This window comes from Silene latifolia, chromosome 5, assembly GCF_048544455.1.
Source record: "Silene latifolia isolate original U9 population chromosome 5, ASM4854445v1, whole genome shotgun sequence".
Lineage (NCBI taxonomy): Eukaryota > Viridiplantae > Streptophyta > Magnoliopsida > Caryophyllales > Caryophyllaceae > Silene > Silene latifolia.
The window spans coordinates 43,280,713-43,296,949 of NC_133530.1; the positions used below are offsets into that span (position 1 = coordinate 43,280,713).

A 16,237-nucleotide genomic window follows, 5' to 3' on the forward strand; every position below is an offset into this window, starting at 1 on the left:
CTACATCAGAAAATATTACTATCCAAGTTCTCAACAAGGATTCCGCGAGTTCTCTTTAAGACCACAAAAGCGAAATCTAAACTAATTAATAGTAATATCAGAAAAGTTGTATCCAAGTTGTCAACAGGGATTCTACCATATGGTATTGATATAGCAGCAGCAGAAAAATTAATGGAGGAAATCTAGAATTAAATGAGGAACATAAGAAGATGGAGGTGGGATTGCGAATGACATACCAAATTTTAAAGCATCAAATTCATCAAACTATGAATGCGTTTGATTTTGAGTGTTAATGACGATTCTGAGAGTATGAAGATGGAGGTGGGATTGCGAATTTAAACGAGATGGCATTATCCGTCTCAAGCTTAATACGGGTCAAGTATCATACCAGTTGTGTATATAAGACAAGCATATTGTTTTTCCCTATGTATTCCAAGCGTATGTACTTGACTCGTCTTAAGCTTAAACGAAGAGTGCTGTTTTAAGCTTTAGACGGAAGCTTTAGACGGATACTGGTATCCTTATTGCTTCTGTATAAGCTTAAGATGGATAGTGCCGTTTTAAGCATTAAACGTGGACTGTCCTTGCATTAGTCTATGGCACCCACAAGTGGGAATCATGGGATCTCATACATATGAATTATGATGCACCCAACGACCCTATGTGGATATGCCGGTCAGACCAGCTGCCAGACCTGCCCCCCGCTCTCCCGCCCAGACCTGCTGTTTCCCTCTCCTGTGCAGCTGTCGGCCCAACAACCACCAGCATTCCTCCTTGCACATACCAAAACAGCCCGACAACCTGCACGCCTCTCTGTATATCGAGCCCCGCCACCTCCATCAGCACCTTCCCCTGCCACCCCCAACCACCCCTTCCTTATAAAACCCAAATTTCATAGTCCCTTAATTCATAAACCTAATTTAATTTAATTTAATCAACTTAATTTGATGCAAAAAAATCGGTGCACAATTAATAAAGTTAGAATTATGACTTGAACAAAAATTAAGATCTATAATTGAGTAATTTGTTGAGAATTTGATTAATTTTGCGAGGGAGAGAATTAGAGAGATTTTGTTTTACTTTGTTTTGGTGAAGGGTAATGTATGGAAACCGAATGGTAAAAAGTCCATGAATGAGTAATTTTCGTACATGAACGAGCAACTACGATAATTAATTAGCATATATGGAGACAAAGTGCTATATAATTTGAATTTTATTTAAAATTTAATACTATTAAATATCTTTCCAAAAAAATAATCATATGCCAGTGATGAACGAAAATATCAATAGCTGACAGGAAGAAGAATTCTCACATACATATGAAAACCGCGAATGTTTTACTGGCAAAACAATACAGTGAATGTTGTGGTAGAGTTTCTTTCCAATCTATGATTGCAAAAGGGGCGACAAAGTCAAAAAGAATTAAAACTAAAAACGAAAGGAAATATTGACCTTGTTATTGATTTGCCCTTTATATATACAACCATGGTACAGCGCCGTCAAAACTCTACCACGGAGATGGCATCAGCTGCGGGGCATTGCAACATTAGGCCATGAAGACCGATTTCGAGAGCTTGGGAAATGGCCGCTAAGCAAATTCCATCCAGTAAACTTGCTATTTCAGTTTGACGCAAAGGATAAGATGGACATTTCTCTTGTAGATTGCTCTAAGTTCTTCATTAGCTTCAATGCCAATCCGTCTATAAAGAACATGCACAAACAATCAGATAAATCAGACTAAACAAGCAGCCAAGAAAAAACACAGGTAGTTAATGTTAATAACTGCATAAGCAAACAAGCTGGGAAAACTTAGAAAGAGTAGACATGCAACCAGACCCGACCCTACCCAACTTTTCAGGGCCAAGACCAGAGAGGTTCATCGTCTGGATTTTCAATTAAATTTTTCATTCTCGACGCTTTAGAACTAGGGAAAAGTGCACCGTGTTATCAGATATATAATATAGTCCACGCTGTACATATATATAGATTCTGGAACGAACATCACGAGGACCATATACATCATACATGTGAGACTTTAGGCCATTTCAAGAAGCAGATTATCTTGAAGTCCTTGATAATTTAAACTTACAAAGTATACTAATGGGATCTAGCGCCATTTTGGATATTCTGATAATTTCAGATGAGAAAACATACATAATATGCAACCATTTCAATGGCCCAAAAAGAAATTATATTAGATGCAGATATATGCACAAAGTTGGTTGAGATTAATAAATTGATGTGAAATTGATATGCTGGTTTGTCTAATAATATTCGGAAAATTAAAGAACAAGAATTAAAAGGCATGAATAGAAATTTGCATAGGAATGATCATTCAGCTAATACTATCATAACATACCCGATTTTTGAGCCATTTTTCCCAACAAGAATCTTGCGCTTGCTTTCTTTATTAGTTATAAAATGTTGCTCGATCCTCAACGAGCCATCTCTAAGATCTTTCCAGTCCACTAACCGATGTTCTACCTCATATGGGACTTCCTGCATACAGTGTATAATAGTTTTTGGTTTATATAATAAAGCCTTTTGCAAGCACTACACAGGAGAGCATCAAAACATACTATTGGAGGAGAATCGAGTAAAAGGCACAAATAAAAGAAATAAGATTTACCTGATGCACATGATCTAACAATTTCTCGCGGACTACCTCCAGTGATATGTTTTTCATAACTTCTTCACTCATTGATAAAGGATCTTCATCCCAAGGTCTTTTGACTGCCTATATGAAGAGCAAATGAAATAACTCATAAAAGATATTTATTGAGAATGGTGCCAGTCTGAAATTTTCAAATTTTCAAACTGCAGTATTTGGCCTATTAGTCAATGACATACATTAAATGCTGAAAACGCGGTTTTAGCCCGCTTGGGCTATGTTTAGGCCTACAATGTAGATCACATTTGGGCTGTTTTTAATGTCTTGGCCAGCCCGAACCTGGTTTCTGATAACCTCTACCATACATTTGTAGACAGTATACCATGAGATCTGATGTCCCCTCTTTTAGAAAATGCAAAGACAATACTTCAGACAGAAAGTGGAACAAAGAATATGCCAGCTATTAGAGAGACAAAACCAGTTATAGAATGCCGAAAGGCAGAAGTAAGAGACCATAAATAGAAAAAAGCTTTGAAAAGTAATAGAAGGGAAGCAGATAGATAGTAGATAACCGATGCCAATAGTCCACACTATACAAGTAATATAACTATGTAGATCAACAGAACAATATCCATCCGACCACACTGCATTATACAGCTCCAGGCCAATAAGCATGATTTTCTACGTAAGAACACATCACATTTAAGGCTTTAAGCTAAACTAGGCCTGGATATTCACAAACAATTGCTATAACAATCTATAAACTTCCAGCTCAATGGCCATGCAATGGTCAAAAGTCAAAACTCACAAGATATTTGGGGGGGGGGGGGGTAGGGGGGGGTAATTGGACATGGCAAACAGGTCATTCGGGTTGAGTCTGGGTCAGGTCAATTCGAGTGGAGACATTTCGGGTCTAGTATACATTTCGTTTCTGGTCGGGTCATTTACTCATTCCAGATCTTGGGTCAATTTCAGATGTTGGGCCAATTCGGGTTTTGGCTCTTATGCTTTTGCGGGTTTTATTTTCCGTCTTAGGACATTTGGATTGAATCAATCTTGCTGGGTCTAGATCTGATACTAGCTATCAAAACAAAGAGTGGAGTACTCTGTAGAGTGTTTGTTGGCTTGTTGCTTATTTCCTCATAACCATTCACGATTTGGTATAGGAGAAAAGAAATGATAAAAGCGTCTATGTCAAATAAATTGTGTAAAGCATAAAAACGCAATAACAACATTACTCCAAAGCCTATGTCAAATAATTCTTGTGTAAAATACAAAAACACAATATGGCCAATGAACAGTTATAACATAAATCCAGTAAGACAGTACCTGATCCATCAAATAGGCAGTAAGATCCTGCACTCCATAACCCTTCAGCCCAGATATCATGAAGACCCTGAAAATAAGAATCAGATCAAACAACTGCCTCTTGTGTTGCACAACCAAACTTCACTTTACATAAACATAGAAGATAAATGTACCTTTCATATCCTTTCAGATCCTTAAATTCTTCTGAAACCTTAAGCAAGTCCTTCTTCTTTTCAACCAAGTCAACCTTATTCATACATAGTACCCGCTTCTGTTTTAGATTCGGTTCCAACCCCATCTTTTCAATTAGTTTTACAACTCTTGTATCAGGCCTGATATCAGGGGAAAGTTTGAAAAAATCAACTGAACATATATGCACATAGTAGATATATTGAACAGATCAATACAAACTACGGATGTGGATTTTATAGGGTAGAGCAGAGTGATGCTCGGAATTAACTTATCTAATTATTCTAACCGCCTGTGCTGCTATGACAGAAGTAACAAAGAAGGCAAGGGATTTTCTCTCTTGTACACTTGAACTATTTAGATTTCTATCCTCTTTGTGCGAAAAAACATTGACTTACAATAACACCTGACTGCGAGCGGAGATTGTTTTTTCAAATTAACATTCTTTATGAGATATTTGGTTTGAAAAATACAACCAGCTTTTAGAACACGTTGCCATGAGTTATGGTCAGTTGTCAATAACTTCACGGTACGAGTTCAAAAGGCGCTGCTTTTTTTTTTTCCTCAAATTCATTGTCATTACAAGATCTTTGGCTTGAAAAAAAAATACCAATTTCTAACATCGTAGTCAAGAGTTATGATCAGCCAAAAATTTTTTTGCACAAAAGAGGGGGTGCAGCTTAGAAACCTAAATAGTTCATGGGTACAACTGAGAAAATCCCAAAAGGCCAATCTCATTAATATTGTTACCATTTTACTTTCAAACTCAAAGGATGTCGACTTCGATATTATTATCTCAAAATCTACAAAAACCAGAATTTCTTTTTTCTAAAACCCAAAGTTATTGCATTACATATACTCCAAAAACTCATGGTCAAAGCTGACATGGTTTTATTTTTTTCTTAAACCCAAAAATTCATGGTCAAAAATTTTACATTACATATATTTTTCTTAAACCCAAAAATATTACATCACCCAAGCCAAATGGGCATATTAATTTAGGATGGCGGTAAAATCAACTATCAAACAACATTAGTGTAAAATTTATGAGCAAATAGAACATAATGTAATTATCAAACTAGGTTTTCAAAAAGCTATTCAAAGTGTGAAATTAACATTACCACCTATTGTTAATGGTCTTTAGTTCATTTTCATTAATGTACGTTTACTCGGATATAAGAATAGAGCTCATTCATGTGCACAGCCAAGACCATGTCAGAAAGTTACTTGGTAAGATGTCGGTGAACATCAAAAATGACTATGAGTACATCAAACTCGTTAACAGAATTCCAGGCAGACTCAACGCGAGCTTTAATATCTTTTGCCGGAAATCCACTTTTTCTTAGCATGAGTCCTGGAGTGTCAAAGAAACACTGCACATGAAAGCAGAATATTTTGATCACAGTATCCCTAAAACTTGCCAAACTCCTCACAAAAACTTAGATCCTTGGTTATTGTGAAAGGATAAAAATAACGTATTTTTCATAGAAAATAAGAAATTATGAAATCATTACAGAAGAGAAAGAGAACAAAGGGTCTTCATATGCAAACTGAAAGGATAGCAATAATGCATATCACAGCATTAGAAAGTAACAAAACCTGCAATATTAAGACAAAATGCCCATACATGGACATAGCTTTAAAACATGAAGACAATACAAACCAACAAAAAGAAAATGAACCACGCATAAATCATCAGGCATGCTCGTATTCAAATGGGGAAGGGTAAACTCTTATGATATTGGGTCACCATCATTCTTAAGATAATTTGGAAAAAAGTGAAAATTAAGCAAAACAAAATAAGCAAATAGACTAAAAAGACATACAATCTGAGTGTGGCCTTTTGTCATAACTCCTAATACTTCATGAGTAGTTGTATTTGTCTTTCGTGAAACAGCGGAAACTTTAGTGCCAACCTGCAGTTCATGAGACAACAGAATAAGAAGAGGATGTTAGCCAAGACTAATTTATTTGCTCGTTATACCAAACAGACAACAATGACATCGAAATATTACTTGTACAAATAAAATACTCATAATGGTTGACAAGAAAATTGCTCACTGCCAACAATAACAAATTACTCGCTAATAATATAATCACCTGAAATAATAAGACAGACAAAAAAAAAGGTGGAAATAAAGAAAGAAGCTAACCATGTTATTAGTAAGAGCTGATTTACCAGCATTGGGAGCACCAATAATCCCAACAGCGACACTCATTTGATCATCAACATCGACTTCTTCATCCTCATCATTGTCCTCTTCATCATCGGGTTTCGTAAGGGCCGCCTCCAGAAGTGCCCTTGCAAGTGCCTTCTTCCTCTCTTCATTCCCTATCTCCTTATTAACCTTAACATCCTCATTAAACACCTTACCCAGAACTTTATTCCTGTAACTTTCATCCCAAATCCTGCCCCCATTTCCATTTTGTAGGGGGTTTTGAGGTGGAAGGGTGAAATTCGCACTGTTGAAATCGGAAGGTTCATGGTCACTCTCATTATCCGAGGAGGATGAACAAGCAGCAGCATTTGCATTTGATGATGAATTGGGGGGTTGATCAAATTGAGGTTGTGAAGAGATAAAATGGGACAAAAATGTGGGGTTTCTGTATTTGTAGGGTTTTGACGACAAAACTGGTGTGTTTCTCAGACTTCTCAAAACTGCTTTCATCTCCGCCGCAATTAATTAAGATTTTTGAAATGAAAGAGAAGCAATTGTAAAAATAGGTACAAGGTACAATTACAAACAGAGAACCAAACGAGATAGAAGAAAGAGAAGACGTCGTTGTTCGCCGGTCGCCGGTGCGCTTGCCGCCGTTAGGGTTACAAACTTAGATGGGAAGCTTTGTTAAACGGGATACAACAAAGAGGTTGTGTACAGCCAAAAAAACATAAATGTAAGGTACTCCCGCTCGCTCCCTCACTCCCTCCTATTCTACATAACCTTCACTATCTTCCTTAGGGGTCGTTTGGTTCAAAGTATTGGAATGGTATCTGATCTTATAGTGGTATGGAGTTATTTTCGCGTGTTTGGTTCGACCTTGGAATGGATATAGGTAGTAATTTGGAATGGAGTTAGAAACTTGAGTAGAAACATGGGTATGAGATTGAGGGTTGGAATGGAGTTAGAATCCATTGGGTATCTAACTCCATTCCAAAAACCTCCAACCAAACACTAGAATGGATTGAATCCATTCCAATCCATTCCAAAAGCCCCAACCAAACACCCCCTTATTTTCTTATTTTAATCACCCCAACTCACAACAATACCCCACCTCACCCCACAACAATACTTATTTTAATCAACCTTACCCCACAACAATACTTATTTTAATCACCACATCCACAATAATACCCCACAATACATTCTCTCTCTCCAATTACCTAACCCCACTACAATACTTTACCTTATTTTAATCCATCTCCTTAATTCTAGTGCCCCCACATAAATAGGAAGGGTTATCTAGAATAGGAGGAAGTACTAAGGTTTTGTTGCTGCTATGTTTTTCCTATTTTTTTTTTTTGTTTAAACCATCCGGTAATTCGAACTACATTGGGCCGACTAATCCGGATTTCGGGGCGTGTCCAAGGATTACGGTATTTAAACCCCTCTCAATCGCAGTTGTGGGGGATCGATCCGCAGACCTCCCTACCAAGCGCAACCCCATGCTACCACTGCGCCAACCAACGATTGGTGCTATGTTTTTCCTATTGCGGCTATGTTTTGATTTTTTTTTGTTTTTTTTTTTAGAATTATACGGGTTTATTGATCGGGTCGGGTCTAGGAAATCAGACACATACGTCATACCCATACCCAAAAAATTTATATAGGACTCATGCCCATCGGGTCTCAAAAAAATCAGAACCATACCCTTCATTAGGGTCCGACCCTAGGGTTTGGGTCGAGTCTTCGACTCATTGCCATCCATATGCATATGCCACGGTATTTTAAATCTTATCATTTAGAGAATTTTAGTAATGTCAAGAGTAATATTGATGAGACAGTCTGAGACAATCTTATCTTGTGAGACATCCCAATGTATAAACCACAACTCATCATTCATTAACATTAAATGAATTGTTATTGTTTTTTTTTTTTTTTGGTGTTGACCAGGAGTATCCCCTACCGACAGTTGGGGCAATCTCCTTCGGGGTACTGAAGGCAATTTAATGGGTTGACCCCTCCCAATTTAATTGTTATTGTAATAATGGTTCGTCTTACTACTCTCACCCTAAAATTTGTTTAAAAAAAAACCAATGAAGATATAATCACTTCTAGACCTAATTGGTAAAGACCTGGTTTTAGTACCCGTGAAATTCACAAGTTCATTTGTAGTTTTCGTTTTCTGTTTGCTCGTTATAATCTTAAAGAAATTTATTTTTTTCTAACCAACTATACAATTACATTCTCTCTTTGGTTTGTAGTGTCCGAATTTAGAGCTGACAAAAGCTGACTCGAACTGCCCGAAAACCGACAAACCGAACCTGGCCCGTAGGTCAACTGATAACCAATACAACCCGAAATGGAATGAACTGAACCGACTTGTGACCCGACCCGACCTGACCTGCAACCCGAATTAGCGTACAACCCGCTTTGATCCAACCTGACTCGGCCCGTGATTTGATTTACAACCCGATATGACCCGAATCAACTCGACTTCAACCCAACCCAACTTGGTGTAACCAATATTCTGATTTTATTTTTAAAAAAACATTATTAAGAATTGCAAGTTATTACTCGACAATATTGCTTAGCCACAAAACCTCAAAACTCACTTAACATTTGAAAGTGTGTATCAACATATCGTTGATTAAACAACCGTAAGAATTATTGTTCAACACAAGTATATTATTATCTAATTGAAGAAAAATTGTCATCTTCCATTTATTAAGGACTAAAAATTCATGTCCAATAAACTAAAAATGCATGTCCATTAGACTAAAAATCCACGTCAATTTGATAGGTTATCGCACACCTATGCAAAGATAATATTTATACCATAGACAACAAATGAATGTAGTACTTAGGGGTCGAACCCAAAGGAGACGGGAGTTATTAATTAATTGTTATGGATTGAATTTTACCTTGGTAGATTAACGTTTGCTTTGGTTGATTGGTTTGATGTAAAGTAAGAACAACAATAAAAAGAAGATGTCTAGGGAGGTCGGGTCACACATGCTAATTATGTAAATGCTCATGTCAAGTTAGGAAGTTGATTTCACGATAAATGTTTAGGCTTAGAGACACCCACCTTACGATATTAGTGTCAACCATAGACCGGGTCCTAGAGAAACTCTCGTCCATGACTAGGTCGTCCTACTACACATGTTTAGTCTAATTCAATTCCGTGCCTCTCGACTTTTAGAATGAATGAACAAACTTAATCAATAAATAAGGCCTTTAAACATAGATTAAACATTAAGGTGCAAACATGTGATAGAAACAATTATACAATATTAACTTATCCTTATTTTGACATTAACATATTACTTAATCATGCAAGGCTTCCTTTATTCCCTAGACAAAGGCAAATTATTCTAACATTGTAAAAATATAAACTAAACTAATGCTAAATGAAATGATAAATAACATAATTAAAATAAAGATAGAATTACCTTGAATGGAAATAGAAGAACAATTGCAAATAGAAATAACTTAGAAAAAATCTTGAACTTGATAATAGAAATGTTGTAACAAACTAATACAAGCTAAACTAAACTACTAATATTTAGAGAGAATTTTGGAATAAAAATATATGTAAGAATGGTGGTAAAGGGTGTGTGAGATTAACACCCCTTATATAGGAAATAAGAGAGTAAACTTTGTAGAGGAATCCCAAAATGGCATCCTAAGCACACTCTTAATTTTCCTTCAATTCTTGAGTAATTGCCAAAAGGAATCCAATGCAAATTCTTAATGTCTCTTTAATCACATGGTTAAATGTGATATTAGCATCCAAAACTTCTTAGCATCCAATATTTTCCACCATAATTTGGACTTTGAATTTGGGCTTGACTTTCATATTGACTTTGCTTGCATTTTCATTTTGATCCAACACTTTCTTCATGCAAAATCCATGCACTTCCAACACTTAGTCCAATCTTGCTCTCATACTTAGCCTTGCTTCTAGTGTTGGCACATTTTATAGTACTTTAGCTCATTTTCCTACAAAACACACTTGAGCACACAATTGCACTAGAAACACAATATTAGCTTAAAAACACTTTGATAAGTGCAAAATGATATGTAAAATCAAACTAATATAAGGGGTTAAAATGTATAAAATATGCACTTATCACTATTTGATTCATTGTAAAGATAGAAAACTTGTCATCTTCAATTCGACATTCATTAAACACAAGCTAATATTAATATTGTTGTAACACCCTCATTTATTTAGGAGCCTTTAACAAGACATTCCCAAGTAAATGAGACCGTTACCATCTCGGTTTCCCGAGTTAGTGAATAACAAAGTACAACAAACCAAAGTACTTTAGATAAAATTTAGCGATTACATGTTTATTACAAATTAACCAACTAAACTTAATATAAAATAAGATACAACTCGCAGCGGAACTAAATAAAGTGACTAATAATCTATGTGGTCTAGACTTCTAGGTAGACTGGCCAAGTCCTCACGCATCCCATAGCTCCCAAGTCAGCTAATCTTTAGTACCTGTCAAATCTGCTCCCCATTATGGTTCATCACAGGTGTTCACGAATATACTGTCAACCACGAGGTTGAGTAGGAATAGCCAAACAACAACAATAAATGGATACAAGAACAATATTAAATGCAAATGCAATGTAATGCATGCTCATGATCAATCCTCCGATGCTCCCGTTCATCCCGCCAATCCTTGGCCGGGGTAGTCTCATCATCCCAACTGAAGTTGACCTAGTCTCATCATCCCAATGCAAGTGCTCATGATATGAAAATGCAACCAATTGAGTAACACAATAATCTTACCATCTCAGACACGAAGCTGAGGAATCCAATAATAAATATAATCATCTCAGTCACGAGCTGAGGTAGTCAATAATTAAATCATCTCAGACACGAGCTGAGGTAGTCATTAAACAATTCATCTCAATGCAACCAACCAACAATCATATATCATCCATCACAATTCCAAATAATTCAACCAATACAATCAAATAATATCATTCAAGTAAACATTAAAGTGATTGAGTAGCTATCCTACCTTGATAGCAAATTTCCAACTAAGCAGCTCAACAATAATCCGAATAATTAAAGCAATCCGAACCCGATTATAAATCCTTCACAATCCGTCACCTAACATAATAATTATTCCATCAATTATTAATTATTACTTTCCATTATTATAATTTAATCGATTATGATTTATTTACATTACTTATTTTCTCGTGTAAATTATTGTGTAAAACCCGCTAAATAATTAAACACGCATCCCCAAACAAACCCGTGTCTCATACCCACAATATAATAATACAAGTCAACATATAATTTGTAATTACCCAATACCCACACCCATACACCACGACAACCCCGTACTCAACTCACCCAACACCAGCCACACCCCACGACAGCCTACCACCCCCTCACCACCGTGGGACACCTATCTCGGCCTGCCCAGCCACGGTGGTCAGCATCCCAGACAGCCACCATACAATCGTTCAACGGCAGCCCTAACAACAACAACAAACGATGCCAACAATACCGAAAACTCGACATATACCACTCAGCGTTTAACCACTACTTACGACCACCACCAGCCTCCATCGACTACACCCAACCTAGCCACCACTAGCCTACAACCCGACATCCCCAAGTACACTCTTACAACCGACCATACAGCAACCAACACCCCACAACCCGACGCCCTACACAACCCCTCAAAACCCGACACAACAACACAACACACATGTACCCACCTCCTTACACCACCCTACGACCACCAGTGGCCACCACCACTGCCACCACTAGAAAACGGTGGTCTCTCAATCCCCTCGACCTACTGCACCCTCCACAAACTTCACCATAAACAGCAGCAGCGACACAATCACACTCCTCCCCTGTTTCTCGCTATTCCGACCACCACTACCACAAACCACCACCTTCAACCTCCCTTCAACCTCCACCCTGGTCGAACCAAACACCCGGTCCCATTCCCACCATACCCAGTTCAAGACAGTGAGTATTAAACGGTTCATCGTGTTTAAACACGATTTTGCCCTAGCTCGGATTACGGCTAACCACCGTACCAAAGACCATTAAAACCACCCACGACCACCACAAAGTGGTCGACTCACCCCCTAGGAACAACCCAACCCCGGTCCAAGTCAGAACAAGCCACAGCCAGGTGTTAAATCCGTGTAAACCGCATATGCAACCACCCATACAACAACCCCTTCAAACTCCCATTCCCAAGTCAACGGTGGTCAACAATGGGCCCTAGTCAAACCCTGGTGATCAACGGTTATGGTGACGGTCTTAGTTCGTCATATGGTGGTCTAGTTTACGAGTTATAACAATTACAAAATCAATACATTATAATATAAGACGGTCTTACCTTTTATCTCTAATTGCTCCTTCCGTCTCTTAAATCTCCTTCCTCTACTTTTATAAATTACTTTCCAGATTTATTATGTATTTATAGTCTAGGTTTAGGGAGCATATGAGGCCAATTAGGAAACTATTGCCTTATTCTAATTATTATTAGGAATTACCATTTTATTATTATACTTATTATATTATTATTAAATCCCGCTTCAAAACCCGACTACTACTTATACTAGGCCTAATATAATCAGCCCATATCTATTTCAGACGGCCCAAGGTTTAATTGGCTTTAAGTCCAATTCCCGACTGACTTACTTACTTTATTATTTAATTATCGTCTTATTTGTAACTATTATAAGAAATGTCATTAATTAATTATTTAAATTATACAAATTATTCTCATAAATTATTATTAAATTACGGGGTATTACAATTGTTGGTTACACAACTACATGCCCCGAGGCTACATTGCTACGATAATCACAAAATTAATCACAAAGCAGCTTCTGAGAAGCAAATGCAGAACAATAACAATTAACTACACTGGTAATACTGTCAAAGTGTCCATACCATTTACCATTACAAAATGGCCAGCCTATACATTTTCCAACCCTAAAAAATGGCAACCAGTAAAAGTTTAACAATCTTCAGTAAGCTTTGTAGCAAAAATAGTAGCCCATTACAATCAATCAAAAGAGAAGACTGGAGGTGTAATCTACCATACTTCATGCTTGCCATGCACCCATGCACATGCTATTGTCATTGAGAAAGGGCAACCAAGAGTAAAAACCATACATACTATGCACATTACAAAACAATTAGGCATTTAGTTATATGGCTATATGAATAGTAGTATGAAGAGATTTACGTACTTTAATTTGCAACTTTAATTTATGCCATCAATATAATCCTCATCATCTGAGTTAGTGTCATCAACAACCACTCCAATTTCGTCCAATTTTACATAACCAATTAAAAAATTAAGTGTAATAAAGTTAAGCAACTAAACATTACATAAACTAGATAAATTAACATTTACAAAGGTTAAAAATTTACCTTCATAGCCAAACAACCAGTTGCGATTAGTCATTAGAGCTTCCACATTTTTGGATAAGAGGGAACTCCTCCACTTATTTAAGATCCTCCCACCCATACTAAAACTAGACTCGGATGCAACACTAGTTATGGGTATAGCTAATATGGGTCTCTTGCCATAGAAGAAAGAATAGGAAATGTGTCCGCTTTTCTTCCCCAATAACCTAATACATCAAACTTCTCTTTTCGCGGCACTTTGTCATCTCGAAAATAATTCTCAAATTCAGTCTCATCATCGCTACCTGCAGCTTTATAGCTTGCATCAAAGGCATCTAATGTGGAGCGTCTTGGTCTAGAGGCAGGGTACGACTCGCTAAAAGTGGAAATACTGGCTGAACCTTGATAGGGAGGGAATTTACTCTTACAATGCTTAAATAACTCCACAAATTTCACATAAATCTCATTGGCAATTCTTATGCCTATATCATCACCGTATAAGTTTTTCAAAGCAAAGCGCACAAAATCAAACTTTTATCGCGGGTCAAGAATTACACCAAAAGACATAACCATAGAATACTCACGCCAATACTTGTCAAACTTTTCATACATTTTACTTGCCATTTCAGAAATATCCAAATCAACATCAACTTTCGATGAGATAAGAATACTCTAAATATCCCAAACATTGTAAAAATATAAGTTTGAAGTAGGATAATCAGAACCAGAAAAAAGGGTAGTAATTTCATAAACTGGTTCCAATAACTCACAAATTTTTTTCTACTTTCAACCATTCAAGGGATGAGAGACAATGTTAAAAAGCAGTCTCTTGATAACTAAAAAGATTCAGCCCTCTCCTATAATATAAAGCTTTCTTATGCATCAAGTATGTTGAGTTCCATCTTGTCGCAACATCTAACCACAACTTGGTATTACAGGCAAGACCACATTGATGAGCACAAGCATAAAATTTAATAAGCCTACCTTCAGAAGCATCAACATATCTCACTGTATCACAGACTTTTTTTACACATACTTCAATGACATCTAGACCTTCCTTAACAACAAGATTCAAAATATGGGCAGCACAACAAACATGAAAAAACTTCCCATCACAGGGCAAGTTCTGCAGTAAAGATGCTTCCAAATGCCCTATTTTGTTATCCATGTTAGATGCATTGTCAGAAGTCATTGTTAAAACTTTATCAGCCAAACCCCACTCCTTAATCTTCTGTGGCTTCTTGGGCTAGGATCCCGAATATTTCTTCTTGAAGTTTGCCTCATGTTTTTGACAGGTACATTACTCAAAACAAGGGGGGCGGCAATATGGGACAACGAAAATGCATCTTGGGGGCTACAATTTATCATATCTGGAGGGAAAGAAATGAGCGAATTTTCCGTGCTCAAAAGAGTGATCCTGTTAGGATCTCATATAGGATCATTTTTGATACATGTGTTCGCATGGCTTATTGTAAGAGAGCTTAGATGAGAACTACTTTGGTTTCTTTCTTGGGTTTTCTAGAGGGGGCTACTTTGGTCTCCCTTGTAGGAAAGATTATTTGTAGGGTCTTGTAATCAAACTCTCATGATTTATATATATAGATCCTTGCTTTTCTGCAAAAAAAAAAATATAAATAAAGAGTTTAGTGAATTACAAAAGAAGAATGAATAAATGTGAACTATACAACTTAACTACCATCTATGTCATCTATCAACTATCCAAGTACTCGACTCCAAGTCCAAAGTGCGGCCCGAACCCCGATCACGTCAACAAGTAAACCTGTACTCAACTGCTCTCCATATGTTCGGAAATATCATATGGATCGACACAAACCACCCCGAAAATAGGTGACAATTTACACACAACCACACGCGGTCAGTTTCAATAAATAAACATGAGACACGACACCATATGTGTAAGTATGCAACATGACAACGATGCGAATGAGACACTATTATACAATAACCACGCTGGTATCAGGACAGACCCATACATACTCACAATCACCTGTGCTAGGGACACGCCTACGACACCACCTCACAAATATGTACCGAGACACGCCCAGACGTATCAGGTCCGAAAGCCAACCAGATCCCCTACCAGACATCGTGCCTTAACCACACGAGTCCCTCCGTACTCAAGTCATTAATGTGCACATCCCTCTTAGAGTGAGAATCTCCAAGAGACGACCCAAGCGGAAGATGGTCTCCCAACTGCCTTCCGTCTCCTCAACAACAACAACCAATCAATCACAAGCCATCATATCGTCCAATACACATGACAAACATATTAAATGCAAGATACCACTTTACATGTCAAATACCGACTCCTCGAGTCATCACAATACAATATCATATTATAATCACCAACACATATGAGACTCACCCAAATCCTCAGTTACCAACAAACATTAATTACTCATTATCATGTTACCATGGATTATCAACAACATGAGACCACCAATGAGTAACCGCCACAATCATGTTATAATGCAATGACAACATACTAATGACACTTGCAACCATCCAAATTTATTGAAACCGAGTAGGATT

The 16,237-nt window shown here is 37.2% G+C and overlaps 1 protein-coding gene across 1 annotated transcript; it reads right to left on the reverse strand.

The window, feature by feature from the left end:
• Positions 1 to 1,287: 1,287 nt before the first annotated feature.
• On the reverse strand, positions 1,288 to 7,013 carry LOC141657358 (GTP-binding protein ERG). The gene is made up of 8 exons (XM_074464552.1): positions 6,262 to 7,013; positions 5,935 to 6,024; positions 5,336 to 5,481; positions 4,093 to 4,251; positions 3,941 to 4,007; positions 2,630 to 2,737; positions 2,360 to 2,499; positions 1,288 to 1,700 (listed from the first exon to the last, which is right to left on the reverse strand). Exons 1-8 carry the CDS (start codon positions 6,775 to 6,777, stop codon positions 1,616 to 1,618), a joined length of 1,311 nt encoding a protein of 436 aa, XP_074320653.1. The 5' UTR covers positions 6,778 to 7,013; the 3' UTR covers positions 1,288 to 1,615.
• Positions 7,014 to 16,237: the final 9,224 nt, after the last annotated feature.